This window comes from Oryctolagus cuniculus, chromosome 3, assembly GCF_051225735.1.
Source record: "Oryctolagus cuniculus isolate XC-2025 breed Fujian yellow rabbit chromosome 3, ASM5122573v1, whole genome shotgun sequence".
Lineage (NCBI taxonomy): Eukaryota > Metazoa > Chordata > Mammalia > Lagomorpha > Leporidae > Oryctolagus > Oryctolagus cuniculus.
The window spans coordinates 158,318,051-158,342,745 of record NC_142869.1 but is presented as its reverse complement, the minus strand read 5'-3'; the positions used below and the strand labels follow the sequence as shown (position 1 = coordinate 158,342,745).

At 38.0% G+C, this 24,695-nt stretch overlaps 1 protein-coding gene across 12 annotated transcripts in view; it reads left to right on the top strand.

The window, feature by feature from the left end:
- CADPS2 (calcium dependent secretion activator 2) overlaps nucleotides 1–24,695 on the top strand; it is a 667,233-nt gene that overhangs the window by 453,977 nt on the left and 188,561 nt on the right. For all 12 annotated transcript variants that reach the window (XM_070071264.2, XM_008258272.5, XM_008258271.5 and 9 more), the window contains exons 10-11: nucleotides 561–669; nucleotides 1,974–2,174. In XM_070071264.2, coding sequence (XP_069927365.2) covers nucleotides 561–669; nucleotides 1,974–2,174 — 310 coding nt within the window. The remainder of the gene's footprint in view (nucleotides 1–560; nucleotides 670–1,973; nucleotides 2,175–24,695) is intronic.

The following is a 24,695-nucleotide window of genomic DNA, read 5'->3' as shown; positions in this document are numbered from 1 at the left end:
TGTCCCACTTGCTGTTTACCAGAGCCCACAGCATTTCCTTAGCTGCTTCAGCATCACATCAAATGACCTTTGCTATTAACATAACTTGACCAATCACCTTTGCAATCTGTCCAGGCGTGCCTTCCGCAGATTTCAGGCCCTGCAGTGCTCCCCTACAAATGTGATTTTGTGATTATGTAAATTTGGAAATGCTGCTAATCTGTCTCCCTCTTGGTATGTTAGCATATTAGAGGACAAAGGAAGCCCTCAAGTCAAAGATTGTTCAAAGTTTGTTCAGCCTGATGATTCCAAACTTAATTTTAACATGAATACTTGGCCAGCAAATGATTGATTTGGGATATGCCAGTTCCTAGGCATTTAAGAACTGCAGTTGACACGTGAAAGTTGTTTTGACTTTAAAGCTAGGTTTGGGAAAATGCCAAAATTTAATAATTTATATGCAAATTGTGTTCTATTTGGGAAAATTTTTCTGAAAAAGAAACACCTAAAATTTAAATTTGATGATGAATTTTATGAATTGAATGTGAATTTAATCTGCAAACTGTTCTTTTCCTGAGCAGGTGAGCCAGTACACCTTTGCTATGTGCAGTTACAGAGAAAAAAAATCAGAACCACAAGAATTAATGCAGCTTGAGGGATACACTGTGGACTATACAGATCCGCACCCAGGTAATTTTAAGCTTAATCATTTTTCCTGCCATGCATGGAATTCTTAGAAATTGCCTGTTTCTTTTCAGTATTTCAAACTCCGCTATATGAATAGGATGCATATATTTCCTAAATACCTGGATAAGACTATGAGGTTCAATTTATGTGGTTTTGAGGGATGTTATTTTTAGCCATAATTCATCATCTAAAATATGTAAGAGGTACTGTAATTGAAAAAAATAGGCAAAATACTAGTAATTCTTACAGAAAGTTATTTATTGGAAAATAAAAATTACAATAGAAACAGAGAAGGAAAGGCAAATGAATTATTATATATTGTATTGTGATAATTTTCTCCTCAATCACTTATTCTTGTACTTCTCTCCTTCTCTCCATATTCATGCAAATTGAACATTCCTAATCTGGAATCTGAAATGCTCTAAAATCTGTAACCTTTTCAGTGCCAGCATAACCCAAAAGTGCAAAATTCCATACCTGACCTCATGTGACAAGTTACAGTCAAATACATGTGTACTAAAACTGTTGTGTCAAATTAACATCAGGCTACGTGTGTTAGGTGTATATGAAACATAACTAAATTTTGTGTTTAGATGTGGGTTCCACACATTAGATGATTTATATGTATATGCACATATTCCAAAATCTGAAAAAAAAAATTCAGAGATGTTTTCAGTCTCAAGCATTTCAGATAAGAAATGCTCGACCTGAAGTAGAATAGTACTAGACATCTGATACCAAAAAATAGTGAATAAATGAAAATATGGATATTAGTGATATTAATATCAAAGGATTAAGAAGCCTAGAGATTAAGAAATATAAATAAAATTTACTGATTTGTCACTTAGAAATGGAAAATGGCATCTTCTCTGTGAAAGATAAAATATCGGACAGTGCAAGGTACCATTTTGGCCTTACAGGTATTTAGTGTGAGTGGCTATGTGCCTCTTCCTTTTCTCCTGCATATAAAATGACACATGTGCCAACAGTGAGACTGCCTTCTCTGACAAGAAGTTTCAGATTATGCTGTTCATTTCTGGGAAGCGTGTCTGTATGCCTTGTAGAATACTGCTGTCTCTTGGGATATTTGTCTTCCTAAACTTCTTTTAATTTCCAAAATGTTTTGGAAACTTAAGCTTTTAGTCATTGTTTCCCTTTAAATTTGTGGATTTGATCTTCAGCTAAATATCATTCTAAACACTGAGCTGCTCATGTCAAATCCTTTCTTTTCCATGAGGCCAGTTAGTGAATGAAACTAAAATCTGCCAATAGTGTACAATTGTAATGGTGCCTTTTTTCCTCTACAGGCCTTCAGGGTGGTCAGATGTTTTTTAATGCTGTTAAGGAAGGAGATACTGTCATATTTGCCAGTGATGATGAACAGGACAGGATATTATGGGTTCAAGCCATGTACAGGGCCACAGGTCAATCATATAAGCCAGTTCCTGCCCTTCAAACTCAGAAGCTGAATCCTAAAGGAGGAAGTCTCCAAGCAGATGCTCAGTTATGTAAGTTTTGTTTAAAATAATTTGATTATCAATTAATAACTTTAATAAGATACAAAATTGAGACAAATTTGTGTGGTATAGTAGTTTATATCATTAACTGATTCTTAATTAAATAAAAGTAGTTCATATTAGTAATCACAGCATCAATTAAATAATTTTTCACACCGATTAGAGTAAAAGATACATGTGCATTTCAATCATGACTTTGCCAAGCATTGAGATATTTCTAAGACTCTCAAGATTACAAGAAACTTTTCAAGAGAAAATGTATTTTAGTTTATTATAATTTTGACCTAGGTGTCCTATAGAAACAAGAAAAGTATTTTGAAGTCAAATTTCCATTGATGGAACTTCAAAATACAAAAATGAAAATTATTACTATCTAAAGTTCTTCTTAGTAGCCTAGAAGGAAAATAGGACTTTTCTGTTGTAGAATGATTTTTTAATGTAAAACAATTTATTTTTAAATAAATACAACTTTAAGAACATAGTGATTCTTCACTATATCTGCCCCCCTCCCCCACGCTCCCAACCCTTTTCCTTTTCTGTCTCCTATTCTCATTCTTATTTTTTACTAAGATCTATTTTCATTAACTGTATACACATATGATCAACTATACTAAGTAAAGAGTTCCACAAATTGTATGAAAAAAAAAAAAAAACCTGTTCCTCAACAGTCAAGACAGTGGCTGTTGAAAGTCATCACATTTCAAAGTGTTAATTTCACTTCTACAGATTGCCTTTTAGGTGCTCTAATTGTTATCACAGAAGCTACAGTATTTTTCGTTTTGGAACTGGCTTATTTCACTGTGATGTTGTCTAGTTTCATCTATTTTGTTGCAAATGACAGGATCTTTTTTTTTTTTATCACTGTGTAGCATTACATGGTGCGCATATCCCATAATTTCGTTATCCAATCTTCAGTTAATGTACATTTGGGTTGATTCCATAACTTAGCTATTGTGAATGGAGCTGCAATTAACGTGGGGGTGTAGATAACACTTTCACACACTGATTTCATTTCCCTTGGGCAAATTCCCAGAAGTGGGATAGCTGGATATTATGGTAGGTCTAGATTCAGATTTCTGAAGTGTCTACATACTGACTTCCACAGTGGCTGTACGAGTTTACATTCCCACCAACAGTGGATTAGGATACATTATTCCCTACATCCTCACCAGCCTTTGTTGTTTGTTGATTTCTGTATGAAAGCAATTCTTTTTTTTTTTTTTTTTTTTTTTTTTTGACAGGCAGAGTGGACAGTGAGAGAGAGAGAGAGACAGAGAGAAAGGTCTTCCTTTGCCGTTGGTTCACCCTCCAATGGCCGCCGCGGCCGGCGCGCTGCGGCCGGCGCACCGCGCTGATCCGATGGCAGGAGCCAGGAGCCAGGTGCTTTTCCTGGTCTCCCATGGGGTGCAGGGCCCAAGCACCTGGGCCATCCTCCACTGCACTCCCTGGCCACAGCAGAGAGCTGGCCTGGAAGAGGGGCAACCGGGACAGAATCTGGCGCCCCAACTGGGACTAGAACCCGGTGTGCCGGCGCCGCTAGGCGGAGGATTAGCCTAGTGAGCCGCGGCGCCGGCCTGTATGAAAGCAATTCTAAGGAGGGCAAGGTGAAACTTCATTGTGGTTTTAATTTGCATTTCCCTTGTGGCTAGTGATCCTGAGCACTTTTTCATGTGCCTGTTGGCCATCTGGATTTCCTCTTTTGAGAAATACCTGTTTAAGTTCTTTGCCCATTTCTTGACTGAGTTATTTGTTTTATTCTTGAGTTTCTTGATCACTTTATTCTAGTTATTAATCCATTATCAGTTGCATAGTTTGCAGATAATTTCTCCCATTCTGTCAGTAACCTCTTCACTTTGCTCAGTGTTTCTTTTACAGTATAGAAGTTTTGCAATTAAATTTAATCCCATTTGTCAGTTTGGGCTTTGATTGCCTGTGCCTCTGGGGTCTTTTTCCAAGAATTCTTTGTCTGTGCCAATGTCTTGTAGAATTTCCCCAATGTTCTCTAATAATTTGATGATCTTGAGTCATAGATTTAGGTCCTTGGTCCATTTTGAGTAGATTTTTTATTAAGTGTAAGGTAGGGGTCTAGTTTCATACTTTTGAACATGAAGATTCAGCTTACTCAGCAAAATTTGTTGAGCAAACTGTCCTTTTCTCCAAGGATTAATTTTAGCTCTTTGATCGAATATACGTTGGTGGTATATGCATGAATTGATTTCTGGTGTTTCTGTTTTGTTATGCCATTGTTCTATCCATCTGTTTTTGTACCAGTACCAGGCTGTTTTGATTATAACTGCCCTGTAGTATGTCTTGAAATCTGGTATTGTGATGCCTCCAACTTTTTGTTGTGTAAGATTGCTTTAGCTATTTGGAATCTCTTGTGTTTCCATATGAATTTAGCATCATTTTTCTGTATCTGAGAAGAATTTCCCTGGTATTTTGATTGGTATAACATTGAATCTACAAATTGCTTTTAGTAGTATGGACGTTTTGATGGTGCTGATTCTTCCAATCTATGAACATGGAAGATTTTTCCTGTATGTGTGTGTGTGTGTGTGTGTGCGCGCCTCCTATTGCTGTCTTTTTTTTAAAAGATTTATTTATTTATTTGAAAGTCAGAGTTACACTGAGAGAGGAGAGGCAGAAAGAGAGAGAGAGAAGTCTTCCATCCAATGGTTTACTCCCCAAGTGGCCGCAACGGCTGGAGCCGCACCAATCCAAAGCCAGGAGCCAGGAGCTTCTTCTGGGTCTTCAACATGTGTGCAGGGGCCCAAGGACTTGGGCCATCTCCTACTGCTTTCCTGGGCCATAGCAGAAAGCTGGATTGGAAGAGGAGCAGCTGGGGCTAGAACCAGCGCCCATATGGGATGCTGGCACTTCACAGCAGGACATTAACACACTGCACCACAGTGCCAGCCACCTATTTCTTTCATTAATTTTTGTAATTTTCATCATAGAGACCTTTGACATTCTTGGTTAAATTTATCCCAGGGTATTTGGGGTTTTTTTGTAGCTATTGTGAATGAGATTGATCTTAGAAGTTCTTTCTCAGCCACGTTGTTGTCTGTGTATACAAAGGCTAACGATTATTGTGTGCTGATTTTATATCCTCCCACTTTACTAAACTCTTCTGTGAGTTCCAATAGTGTCCTAGTTGAGTCCTTTGGATCCTATATATATATATATATATATATATATATATAGACTCATGTCACCTGTAAATGTGGATAGTTTGACTTCCTCCTTTCAAATTTGTATCACTTTAATTTTCTTTTGACAGGCAGAGTTAGACAGTGAGAGAGAGAGAGAAAAAGGTCTTCCTTTTTCCTTTGGTTCACCCCCCAAGTGGCCGCTATGGCCAGCGTGTTTCAGCCAGCGTGTTTCAGCCGGCGTGCTGCACCTATCCGAAGCCAGGAGCTAGGTGCTTCCTCCTGGTCTCCCATGTGGGTGCATGACCCAAGGACCCAGGCCATCCTCCACTGCACTCCCGGGCCACAGCAGAGAACTGGACTGGACGAAGAGCAACCGGGACAGAATCTGGCGTCCGGACCAGAACTAGAACCTGGGGTGCCGGCGCCACAGGCAGAGGATTAGCCTAGTGAGCCGCGGCAATGGCCAATTTTTTTTATTGTCTAATGGCTCTGGCTAAAACTTCCAGGACTATTTGGAGTACTAGTTGTAGAGTGGGCATCATTGTCTGGTTCCAGATCTCAGTGGGAAAGTTTCCAACTTTCCCCCATTCAGTAGGACGCTGGCCATAGGTTTGCAATAAACTGTCTTGATTGTGTTGAGGAATGTTCCTTCTATACCCAATTTCTTAGAGTTTTTATCATGAAAGGGTGATGTATTTTATCAAATGGTTTCTCTGCATCTATTGAGATAATCATATGGTTTTTGTTCCTCAGTTTGTTAATTTGATGTATCACATTGATTGATTTGCATACCTGGGATAAATCCCACTTGGTCCAGGTGAATGATCTTTCTGATGTGTTACTGGATTTGATTGACTAGTATTTTGTTGAGGATTTTTTCATCTATATTCATCCGGGAAATTGGTCTGTAGTTCTCTTTCTCTGATGTATATTTTTTAGGTTTAGGAATTAAGGTGGTACTAACTTCATAGAGGAGATTGGGAGGAATCCCTCTCTTTCAGTTCTTTGTAATAACTTGTGAAGAATTGGAATTAGTTCTTATTTAAATGTATGGTAGAATTCAGTAGTGAAGCCATCCTGTCTTGGGCTTTTTATTGCTGGGAGGGTATTTACTACTAATTCAATTTTCATCTTGGTTATTGATCAATTTACATTTTCTGTGTCTTCATGGCTCAATTCAGATAGGATGTATGTCTGAGAATCTATCCATTTCTTCTAGGTTTCCTAATTTGTTGACATACAGCTCTTTGTAGTAATTTCTGATGATTCTTTTTATTTATGTGGTGTCTGTTGTTACATGTACTTTTTCAACTATAATTATATTGATTTAGGTCTTCTCCCTCTTTTTTTGGTTATTTGCACCAGTGATGTGTATTTTGTTTACTTTTTCCAAAAACCTGCTTTTTGTTTTGCAGATCCTTTATATTTTTTTTGGTTTCAATTTTGTTTATTCTCTAATTTTAATTTTTCTTTTATCCTGTAAGTTTTGTGTTTGGTTTGCTGTTATTTTTCTAGGTTCTTGAGATGCATTGACAGCTCATTCATTTGGCACCTTTCTAATTTCTTGATGTAGGCACCAGTTTCTATAAACTTTACTTTTAACACGGTTTTTGCTGTGTCCCATAAGTTTAGATATGTTACATTGTTGTCTTCATTCATTTCCAGAATTTTTTTTTTATTTCTCCTGTGACCCACTGTTCATTCAGGAGCATGTTGTTCTGTCTCCATGTGTTTGCATGTGTTCTAGAGATTCTTGAGTTGTTTATTTACAGCTTCCTTCCTTTGTGGTCAGAGAAAATGCATGGTTTGATTTTGATTTTTTTTTGAATTTGCTGAGACTTACTTTATGATCTATCATATGTTCTATCCTAGAGAAAGTTCCATGCACTGGTGATTAGGATGTGTGTTCTGCCAATGTGGGGTGGAAAGTACAGTAGATATCAGTTAGGTCCATTTGGTCTATCATGTCAATTAACTCTGTTGTTTCTCTGCTGATTTTCTGTCTGTTTGATCTGTCCATTGCTAAAAGTGGAGTATTTAAGTCCCCCATTACTATTTTATTGGAGTCTATGTCTCCCTTTATATCCACTAACATTTCTTTTAATAGCCAAGTTCCCTGTAATTAGGTGCATATACATTTATTATAGTCACATCTTCCTGTTGAATTGTTCCCTTAATCATTACATAGTGCCCTTCTTTGTGTCTTTTAACAGTTTTTATGTTAAAGTCTATTTTTTTCTGATATTAGGATGGCTACACCAGCTCTTTCTTGTTTTCTGTTAGCATGGACTATCTTTTTGCATCCTTTCACTTTCAGTCTGCTTGTATATATATTTGTTGGTGAGATGTGTTTCTTCGATGCAGCAATAAATGGGTATTGTTTTTTTAATCTGTTCATCCAGTATGAATCTTTTAATTGGAGAATTGAGACCATTTACATTCAAGGTGACTTTTGATAAGTAATGACTTGGCCCTGCATTTTTCCATAAATATTCCTATTCTTTACTTTGGATTTCCTTTGTACTTTTACTGGGAGGTTTTCTGCCTTCACCTTCTTTCATAGTAGTGACTGTGTTTCTGTGTTTTTGTGTGTAGCACATCCTTAAGCCTCCTTTGTAAGGATGGACAAAGGTTGATAAATTCTTTCAATTTCTGTTTGTTATGGAAGGTCTTTATTTCACCTTCATTTGTAAATGAGAGTTTTGCAGGATACAGTACTGTGGATTGAGTTTTTTTTCTCTTAAGAGTTGGAATATATCTTGCCATCTTTCCTAACCTGTGTGGTTTCTGATGAGAAGTCAGCTGTTAGACTAATTGGAGATTCACTGAAAGTAATCTAGAGTTTCTCTCATATACATTTTAGAAGCTTTTCTTTATATTTTGCTCTAGAGAGTTTGACTACAATGTGTTGTCGTGAAGATCTTTTCTGGTCATGTCTAATAGGAGTTCTGTGTGCTTCCTCTACTTTGATATCCCTTTCTTCAAATTTGGGGAAGTTTTCTGTAATTATTTCAGTGAAAAGGCCTTCTAGCCCATTTTTTTCTGAGCCTTCCAAAACTCCTAGGACCTATATGTTGGGTCATTTGATAATATTCCATAAATATCCCCCACTGTTTTTTAGCTTTCTAATTTCTTCTTCTTTCTTTTGGTCTGAATGTAAAATTTCCAGAGATTTGTCTTCTAACTCAGATATTCTTTCTCCTGCCTCATCATTTCTGTTCTTAAGGCTTTCTACAATAGTTTTTATTTGTTCTATTGAATTCATTTGCAATATTTTGTTTTAACATTTTGTGGGTAAAATTTTCATTCATGTCATGTACAGATTTATTTAGTTCATATATTTGCTTGTGATTACTTCTGAGTAATCCAATATCAGTTTTTTGAACTCAGTTTCTGGCATTTTGTCAATCTCTTCACCTTCACATTCTAGTATTGAAGTGTTGTGTTTTGGGGGTGTTATGTTGTCTTATTCTTGTTTATTGAATTGCTGCATTTATTATTAGACACTTGTGGTGATATTTGTTTTTTTTTTTTTTTCCTTGTGATGGCTTTTATCTTTGGACTGTGCTTCTGTGGCTTAGTGGAGTGTCTGCTCTTTAAGTGAATACTCAGAGGTTTGTGCTGGATGTGGTCAGGGAGCTCTGCTCAGTGCTCCAGGGTGAAGGGTATATCCAAGGTAACACTTAAGTTGGGCATGGTAAACCTCCCATTTTTTTTTTTTGTCAGAGGGGAGGTTTGTTCTGCTCCGTTGGTGTATTCTCATGCTCACCTCCACTCCTGAGGAGACCAGTGCCTGGACTCTAGCCCCAGCGGGTCCAGTTTTCATCCATGCTGCCGTAAGAACCACACAGAGGATCTGTGCAGTCCTCGGTGGGAACTTGGGTCCTGTAGCAATGACCCTCACCAGGGAATCAGGGAGCCCAGAGCATGTGGAGCCACTCACAGTAACTATGCAAAGTCCCATCCGCAGCTTGCAGCCACAGTGTTTTCACAGTCTGGGCACACAAGGCTCCCACAGCCATAAGCACCCAACCCCCTGTCTAGTTTCCCAGCCAATCTCAATTGTCTCCTCTCAGCTGGTTGCTGGGCATGCACACATGAGCTGACACAGCTGTTATGTGTGCCCAAAATGACGCCTGCCCTCTCTCAGCTAGTTACAGGACACCGGTTTTGGATGGTCAGGGAGAGAGAAACGTGCTCCTTTTTTCCCTCTAGGTTGTCAGGTACACTGTCCCTGCAGGGCTCCAAGCCAGGCCCACACTAGGATCTTCCTACAGCTTTATTTCCAGTGGCTTGGGCTGCTGCAGCCTAGTCTCACCTCACTCCAAAACTGGTGCTGAGGCTCTTGGCTGCTGGGGTCCTGGGCTGTGCACTTTCACACCCTCCACTTAGGTCCACAGTGTCCCACCAATTTGTGGGGAGGTTCCCCTGCCATTTTCTCTCTCACCCCTCCCTGAGATTGCACTCTATCTATTTTTAACTATATTTCCCTAGATAGAGCAGTAAGCTCCCTCCCTATGCTGCCATCTTAAACTTTGTAGAATGATTTTTTTAAAAGTCATAACTCAACATTCTTTTTCCAATTACCTTAATATCATTTTCTGTATAATTTGAGTCATTAAGAACTATATTTTACATTTTAATTTATTCATGATCTACAACAAAATATGTAATAATGTTAGAAATATTTTCAAAAATAGCTTTTATAATCACTAAATCAAATGCTTAACTGCTATGATTTCTAGTAGTCCTCAGCCTTTAGGCTGAAATTGTGATTTTTTTTTTTTGTCAAGATTCTTCTCCAGGAGAGTTGTGTCTTGACATGAATTATTTTCTTCTAATTTTCATATATCATGTAACTACTCTCTTTTTAGACACCCTTCAGTGTCACATCTGAGCACCTTAAAGACATGAGGCCAAATAACTAAGATGGAGTATGAGGTTCTTTTTTCTTCCTGCTCTATGGAAACCACAGACCATTTTCATAGTTAATTTGGGATATTTTTGAAATTATAGTGAAAGCTGTTTAAGAATGCTATTTGTTAAATTTTTTAATTGGCTTTAAAATCTCTTATTTATTCTGACTTTAAAATTGATAACATTGTCTTCTTCAAAAACAAAATGAAAATAGCACATTATGGTTTGCATTTTTAGTTTATCTAAATTTTTTTACCCCATTTTCTGCATTTCTGTCACTTCTTTGACATAGCAGGAAAGAATTTTCCTTTGGAACTAAGGTCTTCAGAAGTAGAACTTGATTTCATTATAATTGAACATATCTTAAATCAGTATTTCTGATGTTTCCTGAGAGCTTAAACTCTTCAAATCTGATGAACTCAGTCACAGATTTAAATTCAGTACACCCAAAACCCTTCTCTCATTCAGTGTAACTTGTACTCCAAGATTGTTCTCTGTCTCTAAGGCCTAGGGCAAAACTTGTCTTATTTGATCCATTTATTGTATGCTGGTGTACATTACTTAAAATGATAAATCTGCCTCTTACAATGAGGTCCTTGTCACCTGTGTCCTCCTTGTGTCAACACCTTTGCGTGCCCTGTGTCATGTTTAGTGAGATCTTGCCACAGTGATGCACTCTAACTTGCTGGTTGTTTTCCAGCACTGCTTTGAGTGAATAAAACCCTGAGCATCACAGACATTTCTGTCTTACCACCGCCCTTATCCGTGGCTCATGTGCTATTGGAGGGTCAGATTGCATGCATCTGCCTGGGCTGTGCGTACATGGGGCGTACAGACACAGACTCTGAAGTAGGCCCACATAACTTGTTTATTTCCCTTCAGACCGCGTTTTATTGACCATCCCCACCACAGCATGAACTCTATTCAAATCTCCTCCCAAAACTGTTTTCCTTCTTCTGACTGTTCAGTATTTTTCCCCTCCTGCTTTTGATTCCTAACATGGAAAACCATGTTTTGGAACTTAACTTCATTTTCCTTCATTTTCATAGCCCATCTCTGTCCCTTTCCACATGAGCTGCAATTTTTTTATCCTGTCTTAAAATTGTATTTCATATGATCCCTTTGGTTCTTAGTCCTATCATTATGATCAATTGTGAACAGAAATTGATCACTGGGACTAGTGAGATGGCATTGGTACATGCCACCTTGATGGGATTGAATTGGAATCCCCTGGTATCTTTCTAACTCTATTGTTTGAGGTAAGTCAGCTTGAGCATGTCCCGAATTGCACATCTCTTCCCTCTCTTATTCCCACTCTTATATTTAACAGTGATCACTTTTCAGTTAAGTTTCAGCACTTAAGAGGAATTGTGTATTGATTATAGTATTCAACCAAAAGTATTAAGTAGAACAAACAAAAAAAAATACTAAGAGGGCTAACATATTAAGCTGCTCATCAACAGTCAGGGTGAGGGCTGATCAAGTCACCGTTTCTCATAGTGTTCATTTCACTTTAACAGGTTTCCTTTTTGGTGCTCAGTTAGTTGTCACCTATCAAGGAGAACAAGTGGTATTTGTCCCTTTGGGATTGGCTTATTTCACTCAGCATAATGTTTTCCAAATTCCTAACAGGGATCACTTTTCAGTTAAAATTTAAACACCTAAGAATAATTGTGTGTTAATTACAGAGTTCAACCAACAGTACTAGAACAAAAAAAATACTAAAATGGATAAAGTATTACATTGTACATCAACCATCAGGAGAAGAGCTGATCAAGTCACTGTTTTTCATAGTGTCCATTTCACTTCAACAGGTTTCCCCTTTGGTGCTCAGTTAGTTGTCACCGATCAGGGAGAACATATGATATTTGTCCCTTTGGGACTGGCTTAATTCACTCAGCATGATGTTTTCCAAATTCCTCCATCCTGTTGCAAATGACCGGGCTTCGTTGTTTTTGACTGCTGTATAGTATTCTATAGAGTACATGTCCCATAATTTCTTTATCCAGTCTACTGTTGATGGACATTTGAGTTGGTTCCAGGTCTTAGCTATTGTGAATTGAGCTGCAATAAACATTAAGGTGCAGACAGCTTGTTTTTTTGCCAATTTAAATTGCTTTGGGTAAATTCCAAGGAGTGGGATGGCTGGGTTGAATGGTAGGGTTATATTCAGGTTTCTGAGGAATCTCCAAACTGACTTCCATAGTGGCTTGACCAGTTTGCATTCCCACCAACAGTGGGTTAGTGTCCCTTTTTCCCCACATCCTCTCCAGCATCTATTGTTGGTAGATTTCTGAATGTGAGCCATTCTAACTGGGGTGAGGTGAAACCTCATTGTGGTTTTGATTTGCATTTCCCTCATTGCTAGAGATCTTGAACATTTTTTCATGTGTCTGTTGGCCATTTGGATTTCTTCTAGTGTAAAATGTCTATTGAGGTCCTTGGCCCATCTCTTAAGAACCAAAGGGATCACATAAACAAGAATAGTGTCTGCAAATACTAGCTGATGGAATAAAAAAAGGAGAGAATGATCCAACATGGGAAGTGAGATACACAGCAGACCCATAGAATGACAGTTGTCCTAAACAGAACTCTGGCCTCAGAATCAGCCCTTAAGTCATGCAGATCCGGCTGAAAAGCCCATGAGACTATTTCAGGCATGGAAAGCCAAGACACTCTGGAAAAAAAAAAAAAAAACTAAATGAAAGATCTCCGCGAGTGAGATCCCAGTGGAAAGAACGGGTCATCAAAGAAGGAGGTACCTTTCTCTGAAGGGAGGAAAGAACTTTCACTTTGACCATGGCCTTGTCTAAAAATTATCAGAGTCGGTGAACTCAGGGGGCTTCCATAGCCTTGGCAGCTCATGACAAGAGCCTAGGGTGATTACTGATGCCATAAACAAGAGTATCAATTTGTTAAGTCAACAACAGGAGTCACTGTGCACTTACTTCTCATGTAGGATCTTTGTCCTTAGTGTGCTGTACATTGAGATTTAATGCTGTAACTGTGGGGAGCAACTCGGACCTAGACTAAGTTACTCGGATTAAGACTTATTCTATGCATCTGCTCTCCCACAATATGGCGCTGAGAAGGGAGTAACAGCTTCTACACAGCTGCCTCCAGTTCAACCAATAAACTGTAGGACTTGCTCCTGATTGGAGGAGAGCAGCGTACTCGGCGTGTGGGTAGCAGAGTTGGGATTGGTGGAAGAGGACTATAAAGGAGGAGAGAGACAACATGCACCAGGAACATCTATCTGAAGGAACACCTGTGCAGCCCCCGAGAGAGCCGGCCGGCAGTGTGCCGCTCCCCCGCGGAAGTGGGGAAAGTGGCTAGGGGGAACCGCCCTTCCACGGAGGTGGAAGGGATGGTAGCTAACCCAGGAAGAACCAGCAACAAACCCGGGGATGGCCGAGCAGACAAAAGAACAGCGCAGGGTCCTGTGTCGTTCCTCCACGAAGACGGGGAGCGACAGTAACTAGTACTCAAACAGGATTTTTCACTTTATGTTTCTGTGAGGGAGCAAACTGTTGAAATCTTTACTTAATGTATGCTAAACTGATCTTCTGTATATAAAGAGAAATGAAAATGAATCTTGATGTGAATGGAAGGGGAGAGGGAGTGGGAAAGGGGAGGGTTGTGGGTGGGAGAGACGTTATGGGGGGGAAGCCATTGTAATCCATAAGCTGTACTTTGGAAATTATATTCATTAAATAAAAGTTTAAAAAAATTGTATTTTATATGTGTGTGTTGAGTGCCAAGCTGCATAAATGCTATTGTGTTGTTCTCTTTTACTTTTCTCATTTAGTTCTGTATTTTTAAAAATTCATTCATGTTCCTATGCATGCATCTGATAACATTTCTTCTGATGATTGCATGCCATATGATGGTTTGTGTCTGCCTGACTTTTCTTGATATAGTACACATTTTATTTCTTCACCTGTTTACTCTCCCAGAGATGGAAAGTTAGAAGGCCTTCAGATCTTTACCTAACTAATAGTTTATTATTTCAACAATGAGTATTAACTATCACTCCATTTATTTAAATCTTCCAAGATTTTATCTGGTAATTTATCCTACACTGAGTTCTTTTTTGTTCTTAAACTAATTTCCACATTTCATCTTTTTGTTGCTCTTGCAACTTGCTTTTTGAAAGTGTATTTCTAATGTACTGTTATTCAGATAAAGAAATATTATTTTATTTGCAAATTTGCTATCCACATATCTTTGGTTGTCTTTCCAAATTATTTTCCTATTTTTGGCTGGATTATTTTCTTATTACTAAGTTTTAAGGGCTTTCTGTTTTCTGGGTAAAGATGTTTATCAGATATGTGATTTGCAAATATTTTCTCCTAATCTCTACTTGACATTTTAAAATCTAATAGTGTCTTTCACAGGGGAGAAATTGTTAATTTTGATGAAGTTCAATTTCTCCTTTCTTTTTAAATGAATGTGCTTCTGGCACTGTAACTAAGAAATGTTTGCCTAATCCAGGATCACAAAGATTTTCTCTTATACTTTCTTTTAGAAATTTTATAGTTTTTACATATACTTATGTCTATCTTGAGTTTCTATAGAATGAGATGTATGCATCTGTGTTCACAGACAGCATATAGATATCCAGTTGTTCTAGAACAATGAGTCTTCCAGCTAATTTCCTTTGCACATTGTCAAAAATCAATTAACTAAATTTGAGTTTATCTCTGGACTCTCCTTTATTTTCCTTGAATCACTTTGTGTATCTTGATATAATAGCTTTATAGAATGATCATGTACATCATCATTACCATAGTTGTTAGCACCTACCTATGTGGTAATGATTATGTACAGTCAGGTAGTATAAGTCCTCCAAATCAGTTCTTTTTTAAAGATGTGTTGGCTATTCTCCTTTGCAGTTCTCTATGAATTTTTATATCAGGTTGACAGCCTTTGCTAGAATTTTTATTGGGAATGTGTTAAATCTGTAGGTCAGTCTGTGCAAAAATTTTAGAAAATTGAAATCTTAAAAACATGGAGGCTTCCAATCCATGACTATAGTATATTTCTCCATTTATAAGGCTAGCCTTTAGTTTCTATTTGGAATGTTTATCATTTTCAGTGAACAGAACTGAATATCTTTTGTCAGATTTATCCATAAACATTTTTATGTAAACTTGCTATTTCAGAATAGTTTTAAAATTTACTAAAAAAAGAACATTACATGAAGTAGTACAAACAGTTCTCACATAACCCACACCCAGATCCCTCTATTATTAACTTCTTTTATTAGTGTAATGCATTTGTCTCAATTAATAAATCACACTCAGTTTCCCTTATTTGCTGTATCCAGACTCTTTCTATCCACCCAACCCCTCCCAGCCTCTAGTAATCAGATAGAGGTTGGGGTAGGAGGGTTGCTTGTCTGTTTGTTAGCACCTACCTATGTGGTAAAACTTGTGGTTTATGTTTTGTGTCTGCCTTATTTCTCTTAACATGAAGTCCTCTAGTCCTATACATTTTGCTGCAAATGGCAGGATTTCATTATTTTTATTACTGAATCGTAGTCCATCATTTGTCCATCATATGTCCATCATGTATATGTATAACACTGTTATCCATTTACGTGATGATGGATACCTTCGTTGATTCCATAACTTGGCTATTGCGAACAGTGCTACAGTATACATGCTAAAGCATGTAATTCTTTGGTACAATGATTTTTGTGTCTTTTGGATATATACCCTGTAGTTAGATTGCTGAATCACATGGCAGTTTTATCTCTAGTTTTTAAAGAAACTTCAATTCTGTTTTCCACAGTGGCTGTACTCATTTATGTTCACACCAACAGTGTATATGAGTCCCCCTTTCTCCATATCCCCACCAGCCTCGGTTACTTCCTTTTTGATAATAGTCATTCTGACAGGATGAGGTAAATATCTCACTGTAGTTTTGATTTGAATTTCCCTAATGGTTAGTAGCTGTGAACATTTTTTTCCATACATTTGTTGGCTATTTGCATATCTTTCGATAACTGTCTGTTCAGGTCCTTTGCCTATTTCTTAATTGAGTTCTTTTATTATGGAATTTTGGCTCCTGATATATTCTGAATATAAATAATTTATCAGATAGCTTAGTTAGCTAGCAATTTTTTATCATTATAACAGATGGGTCTTCATTCTATTGAGTTTACTGTGAAGAAGCTTCTGAGTTTGATATAATCTCATTTTTCTAGCTTTGCTTTTGTCACCCATACTTTTGAGGTCTTATCTGAAATGTCATTCCATGCACCAGTGTCTTGAAGTAATTTCCTCCATGTTTTCTTCTAGCAATTTCATACTTTCAGGCCATACATTTGGACTTGGATCCTTCTTGAGATGATTTTTATGTGATATGAGATCATAATCTAATTTCATTCTTTTACACCTGTATATCCAGTTTTGCCAATACCATTTATTGAAAAAACTATCCTTTCTCCAGTGGGTTCTTCACTCTTGTCAAAACTCAGTTGTCTGGGGGTGAGCATTGTGACACCCCCATCCCATATTGGGGTGCCAACTTGAGTCTGTTGCTCTGTGCTTCCGATCCACCTCCCTGCTAGTGAGCCTGGATCTAATACTGGCTCAAATATTTGAGTTCTTTCCACCCAACTAGAAGACACAGGTAAAGTTCCCAGCTCCTGGCTTCAGTGTAGCTGAGCAATGGCTGTTGTGACCATTTCAGGATGGAACCAGCAGATGAAGATACCTGTCTCTGTCTGTGTCTTTATCACTCTGCATTTCAAGTAAGTAAATTTTTTAAAAAGTCAGTTGACTCTGTGTTCATGGATTAACTTATGGGCTCCCTATTGTGCTCCATTGATCAGTGTTGGTTTTTACGCCAGTACCATGCTGTTTTAATTACTGTAGCTTTGTAGTGTGCTTTGAAAATAGGTGTTGTGATGCCGCAACTTTCGTTTTCTCAGACTGCTTTGACTATTCAGGGTCTTTGTGATTCCATATGAAGTTTAGGATTGTTTTTCCTAATTCTGTAGAGAATGTCATTGATATTTTTGTAGTGATTGCATTGAATATATAGATTGCTTTAGGTAGTATGAATGTTTTAACAATATTGATTCTACTGATCCAAGAACAAGGAATATATTTATTTTTCTCGTGTGTACTCAATGATTTCTTTCATTAGTCCTTTATAAATTTCATTGTAGAGATCTTCCATTTCTTTGATTAAATTTATTTGACTAATATTTGAAGGTGTTTGTAGCTATTTAGAATGTCATTTCTTTCTTGGTTTCTCTTTCTGCAAGATCATTATTAGTGTATAAAATTGCTGTTTTTTATATGCTGACTTTGTTTCCTGTGACTTTACTGAATTGGTTTATGAGTTCTGACAGATGTCAGGTGAAATGTTTGTTTTCCGGCCGGCGCCGCCGCTCACTAGGCTAATCCTCCGCCTTGCGGCGCCGGCACACCAGGTTCTAGTCCCAGTCGGGGCGCCGGATTCTGTCCCAGTTGCCCCTCTTCCAGGCCAGCTCTCTGCTGTGGCCAGGGAGTGCAGTGGAGGATGGCCCAAGTCCTTGGGCTCTGTACCCCATGGGAGACCGGGATAAGCACCTGGCTCCTGCCATCGGATCAGCGCGGTGCGCCATCCGCGGCGGCCATTGGAGGGTGAACCAACGGCAAAGGAAGACCTTTCTCTCTCTCACTGTCCACTCTGCCTGTCAAAAAAATAAAATAAAATAAAATAAATGTTTGTTTTCCATGTGCAAAATTGTGTTATCTCCAAACATGAATATTTTGACTTCCTCCTTTCCAATTTTGATACTGTTAATTTATTTCTCTTACTTGATTGCTCTTGGTAATACTTCCAGTAGTACATTGAGTATGAGTAAGTGGACATCTTTGTCTTGTTCCAGTGCTTTCCACTTCCCCATTCAGTAGGATGTTGGCTGTGTATATATCTTATATACCCTTTATAGTTTGAGTTACATTCTTTCTGTGTGTAATTTATTGAAAGTTTTTTTTTTATGAAGCAATGCTGAATCTTATCAAATACTTTCTCTGCAACTATTGAGATGGTGGTACAGTTTTGGTCTTCATTCTGTTAATGTGACTTATGACATTTGATTTGCGAATGTTGAACTACTCTGGCAGCTCTGAGATAAATCTCTTTATCATGACTTTGATGTAGTGCTGGATTCAGTTTGTTAATATTTTATTGAGAATCTTTACATCTGTTCATCAAGGATATTGGTCTGTAGTTTTCTTTTTGTTTTGTGTCTCTATAAAGCTAGCCTGATAAAAAGAATTTGGCAGAGTTCAAGTAGTTTGAAAACTGTTGGAATTAGTTTCTCTTTAAATGTTAGAATTCACATATAAAACCATCAGATCCTGGACTTAAGGTATGTTCAGAAATTTTATATCTTCTTGGTTTAAACTTATCAGTTTTGAATATGTCCAAGAATTTATCCAATTGTTTGAGGTTTCCCAACTTGTTAGCATGTAGTTTTGATATGAATTTCTTATGATCCTTTGTATTCATGCTATCAGTTGCAATGTCTCTCTTTCATCTGATTTTATTTACTTGAAATTTTTTCTCCTTGTTTTGCTAGTCTGGCCCAAGATTTGTCTATTCTATTTATCTTTTCAAGAAGCCAGTGTTTTGTTGCTCTATTTTACTTTTTTAGTTTCAGCTTCATTGTTTCTGCTCTGATTCCTATTATTTCTTACTTCCTTGTAATTTGGATTTTGGCTAGTTTTTGTTATTCTACATCCTTGAAATGCATTGTTAGATTGTTTATTTGATACCTTTCTAGTTTTTAATTTTTTAATTTTAATTTTTAATTAGTTTTTAACAGATTCAATGTAATTTGTAGATATAGTGCTAAAAACATAATAATATTGCCTTCCTCCCTCCCCACCTCTCCATCACGTACTGTATGCAATATTGCTATAAAACTTCCCTCTTTTTTTTAAGAGTTTTATTTATTTTATTTCAAAGTCACAGTTACAGAGAAGGAGAGAGAGGCAGAGGTGGGGCGGGAGGGTCTTTCATCTGCTGGTTCACTTCCTAAATGGCTGCAATGGCCAGGGTTGGTTGGGCCAGGCTGGAGCAAGGAGCCAGGAGCTTCTTCCAGGTCTCTCACAAGGGTGCAAGGGCCCAAGCACATTGCCATCGCCATCTTCTGCTGCTTTCCCAGGTGCATTAGCAGCGAGCTGGATTGGAAGTGGAGCAGCTAGAACACAACCGGCACCCACAAGATGCAGGCACTGTCGGCAGTGTCTTTACCTGCTATGCCACAGCACTGGCCCTTAAACTTCCCTCTTAATATTTCTTTTGCTGTATCCCACAGATTTTGATATTTTGTGTATTCACTTTCACTTATTACAAGCAATTTTTATTTCCTTTTTAATTTCTTCAGTGTTTAGTGGTCATCAATGAGCACATTGTTTAATTTCCATATACTTGTGAATTTTCTATTGTTCTTTTTGTTAATTTCTAGCTTTATTCCTTTCTTGTCTTGGAAGGCACATGGTGTGATTTCACTCTTTTTAAATTTACTGAGACTTGATTTGTGACCTGATAATACAGTCTATCCTAGAAAATGTTCTGGTACTAGAAAAAGAATGAACTTTTCATTTTGTTCTAATGCATACCCTGTAACTGTTGTGGCAGTGCTCTGTAAATGTCTGTTAGGTCTATTTGCTAAGTAGTATAGTTCCACTTGGATCTCTTTTTGTTGATTTTCTTTCTGGATGATCCGTTCATTAATGACAGTGGGTGTTGAAATCTCCCAGTATTATTGTATTGGAGTCTCTCTCTCCTGTTAGGCCTAGTACTGCTTGCTTTCCATATCTGAGTGATCTTGCACTGGGTACATATATATTTATGGTTGCTTTATCTTTTTGCTGAATTGATCCTCTTAGAGCAGTGTATAATGACTGTCTTTGTTTTTGCGGTTTCTGATTTAAAGTCTGTTTTATCTGATATGAGTGTAGCTATTCCAACTAGTGCTTTATTTCCATTTGTATGGTATATCTTTATCCAACAATTTACTTTCATTCTTTGTGAATCTACCTGTGAAGTGAGTTTCTTTATGCAGCGTACAGTAGGGTCTTGTGTGTGTGTATGTGTGTTTTAATCTATTTGCCCAACCTGTGTCTTTTGACTGGGGAATTTAATCCATATATATGTAACATTAATATTAATAAGATCTAATTCTTGTCATTTTGATGGTTGGTTACTAATTGTTTTATATCTGTTTCTTTTTGCCTTTTTTGATTTAACTCTGGTTATGGTAGCTTTCTGTCCTGGTAAGGTTGGAGTCTCCTCTCTTTCTGTGTATCTGCTCTTAGTTAACTTTGTATCATTGTGGCTTTCCAAGGTTGGAGTCTCCTCTCTTTCTGTGTATCTGCTCTTAGTTAACTTTGTATCATTGTGGCTTTCCATGGTTTTACTTCTAATGTAGGTCTCCCTATTAAGACTTGTGGTAGTGCCGATTCAGTTGTCATGAATTCTGTTTTCGCTTGTCTGAGAAATATTCTGTTTCTCCTCCACTTCTAAAAGATAGATTTGCTGATTATAATACTATTAGCTGGAATTTTTTCCCTCTAGACTTTGAATATGATATCCCACTCACTGCAGCCTATAGGGTTTCTGAGAAGTTTGCTGTTAGTCTAGTGGGTTTTCCTTTATATGTAACTTGATGTTTTTCTCTCACTGTCTTTAGGATTCTCTCCTTATCCTTAACCTTTGACAACTTTACTATAATATGCCTCTAAGAGGGTATTTTTTGGTTTTGTCTGGTTGTAGATATTTGAACTTTCTGTATTTGGATGCGTATCTCTTTTTAGGACAGGGAAAATTTTTTCAACTATTATTTAATTTACTTGGTTCTGTTGCCTTTTCTTTCTCTTCTGCTTCAAGTATCCATTAAAATGAAAATTTGTTGCTTCATATTATCATCCCATGTGTCTCATTGTCTTTCTTCATTCTTTTTCATTCATTTTATTTCAAAAATCTTATCCTCAAAACCAGAAGTTACTTCTGCTTGGTCTATTCTTTTACTGAAGCTCTCAATCATATGTTTATTTAGTTGATACAAATTTTCACCTCCAATTTTTTAAATTGTTTCTATTGTTTTGTTGAATTTCTCACTAATATTATGTATTGTTTTCTAATTTATTTGAATTTTGTATCCATATTCTCTTGTATCTCGTTGAGTTTCCTTAGGATCATAATTCTGAATTCTTTCTCAGGGATTTCATTGATTTCCTCCAACACAAAATCAACTTCTGGAGAACTGTTGTGTTCTTTTGCAGATGCCCTTCTTCCTTCTTCATGCTCCCTATGTCCCTGTGGTGATGTTGGCACATCTGGTCTAACAGTTCCTTCTTTATGGAATAGCTTTTGTTATGATATATGTTTATGTTTAGACAAAGTGTGCTATCAGTTGGGTAGCTCCTTTGACTTTGGTTTTAGGAGAGCCCAGAAGTGTAACATCTGAGTGATTTTTTTGGCTTTAATCAATGTCAGAAATATTTGTGAGTGCCACCATTGTCTAGTCTGCAGCATTTCATAGAAGTGGTATTATGACTTTGGGGTAAATGTTGGCTTCCTAGGGTATGAATCTTCAGTCCCTCAAGAGTTCAGTTTCAGCTGTAGGATTTGTGATGGCTGTGGCTTTGTTCCTGATGCTGTGTGACTCTGAGGGTTAACCCTGAGTAATACTGAAGCTTTTGGCACCAATAGTTGTAGCCCTGGAAGTGTGATTTGATAGGAGCTTTCCTAGGTCCTTTTGAGTGTGTGTGGGTGATGCAAGGGTTTATAGCACCAAAAGCCATAGTCCCAGCACTGAGAGCTGTGAAGGGAATTTTGCATCATTCCCATGGGATGAACAGGTTATGTTAGGGATTATGCCCTGGCAGTTGTGGCCTGGGGCAGTGGGGTGCAGGTAGGTTCTTCCCTAAGTCCCACCAGCTAGGTTCTGGTGACTCTGAGGAATACAGTCTCAGAGCTGCAGAGATGTTTTGCCCTTGCTGTTTCCTCCTCTTCCTCAACTTCTGTGTTGTTACTTTGTCGTCCTGCCTGGGCATATGTTGGAAGAACAACTACTCTCTAGAATTATAAATTGATAAAATAGCATAAAATTAAAACGATTAGCTTTCCTCACCCCTTACATATGCTCTATTGCTCATTTCTTTGCTACCTGTAGTTAGTAAGGGAAGTACTTGCATGATTCTTAGTAACTCAGATCTATTTAAGATTTTGTAATTGGTGATATTTGAAGAATAGCACGATGTTGTTCATAGTGTCAGTCTCCTACTTTTTAGCCAACCTCAGAATATTTAGGTTAGCTTTACTATTTATAAAACAAAGTATCTGTTTACCACAATGAAAAACAGTCATCTAATATATGACATTCACACAAGCATTAAGATAATGGCTATGATGATGATATAATAATATGCAGGGAGAAAACAACAGGCATGCATTATCAGCATCCCATAGTGGAGTGTCTGGGTTCATGTCCTAGCTCTGCTCCAATCCCAGCTTTCTGCTGATGTGAACCCTGGGAGGTAGCAGATGATGGCTCAAGTGATTGGGCACCTACCATCCACGTGGGAGACCTAGATTAAGTTCCCCATCCTGTCCCAGCCCAGGTCATTTCCAGTGTTTGGGAAGTGAACCAGCAGATGAGATTTCAATCTTGATATCTCTCTCTTTTTCTCCCCCCCTCCTCTCACTCTCTCTCAAAATAAATAAGTGTATTTTAAGTCACTATGTGTTAAGTATAAAATATGCTACATTATAGTTATGGTATTTGCTATCTTAAAAAGTCACACAAACTGAAAAACAAAAGTTTAGGTAGAATTATATCGAAATATTCACAATCAGTGAGTTTAAGTGGAAGGACTACTTGCTACTTTATTTTCTCTATTTCTTAAATTTTTCTTTAAATGTATTTTTATTACTAAAATAAGAGCTTGTTACTAAAGCTATACAGTCCAAACAAAATAACAAACATAAAATCTAACCCTTTAGCATACAATGTTATCTCTTTTAGGATACAAATATTAATGTGCATTTATAGATTTCTCTGAAAAATTAATATTTTACTTCCATCATCTTAAGATATTTTATTCTGCTTCCATTTTATTTGGCTCTTGGGATATGTAGAATTTATAAAGAAATAGTGTAAGCTAAAGAAGACTGCCGCTAAACAGTTCTTCCACTTCACACGTAGCTTGCTGCTGTGGCAGACTGACAAGCATCTTTGTTAAAACTGTCCTCCTTCCCTGCCTCCAACCAAACTACTAGGCAAGAGCCCTGCTTCCATCTTCTCTGTTACATATGTAGCATAATGCAGTGTGTGTTACTTAATGTAGCATAATAAGTTTGACTTCTTAAAGTATGTGAGCCATTCTAACCAGGGTGAGGTGAAACCTCATTGTGGTTTTGATTTGCATTTCCCTGATTGCTAGTGATCTTGAACATTTTTTCATGTGCCTGTTGGCCCTTTGGATTTCCTCTTTTGAAAAATGTCTACTGAGGTCCTTGGCCCATCTCTTAAGTGGGTTGTTTGTTTTGTTGTGGAGTTTCTTGATCTCATTGTAAATTCTGGTTATTAATCCTTTATTTGTAGCATAGTTTGCAAATATTTTTTCCCATTCTGTCGGTTGCCTCTTCACTTTCTTGACTGTTTTTTTGCAGTACAGAAACTTCTCAATTTGATGCAATCCCAATAGTTAATTTTGGCTTTGACTGCCTGTGCCTCTGAGGTCTTTTCCAAGAAGTCTTTGCCGGTGCCGATATCTTGCAGAGTATCTCCAATGTTCTCTAATAATTTGATGGTGTCAGGTCATAGATTTAGGTCTTTAATCCATGTTGAATGGATTTTTGTGTAAGGTGTAAGGTAGGGGTCTTGCTTCATGATTCTGCATATGGAAATCCAGTTTTCCCAGCACCATTTATTGAATAGACAGAATAAATCCTGGGGCCCCGGCTCCTCTGTTCTTGGCCCTGCTCAGCCTTCTCCCCACATGGGGAAGCCAGAGGAAAAGGAGCATCTCCACTTCCCGCAAAGCCCTGGCTGTGGGCGGGAAGGCCAAGGGCCACTCTCCCTTCTGGGAGGCAGCTGCAGTTCAGGCCCTAATACACCCTTTCCCTCCTGGCCTCCCCCTTCCCCACCTTCTGGTTGGAGAAGGGAGAAGGGGGGAGTAGATTGGGAACTGGTATGTCCACATCCACGTCCCCATTGTTCCTTGGCCCACCCTCAGGGCCGAGCCCCCTGCTCAGGCTGGGTGAGATGGGCTTGGTCCAGCAGGAACCCTGAGGGAGCAGGCTAACCCCTTTTTCTGGGGAGAGTGCCCCCTACCATGTAGTTAAGCAGGGGCTCGGGGCTCCCCACTTCCCTCCCTCGAACAGCAGGCTGTGTGGGTTTCAGTTCCCATCCTTCCCAGCCCAGCTA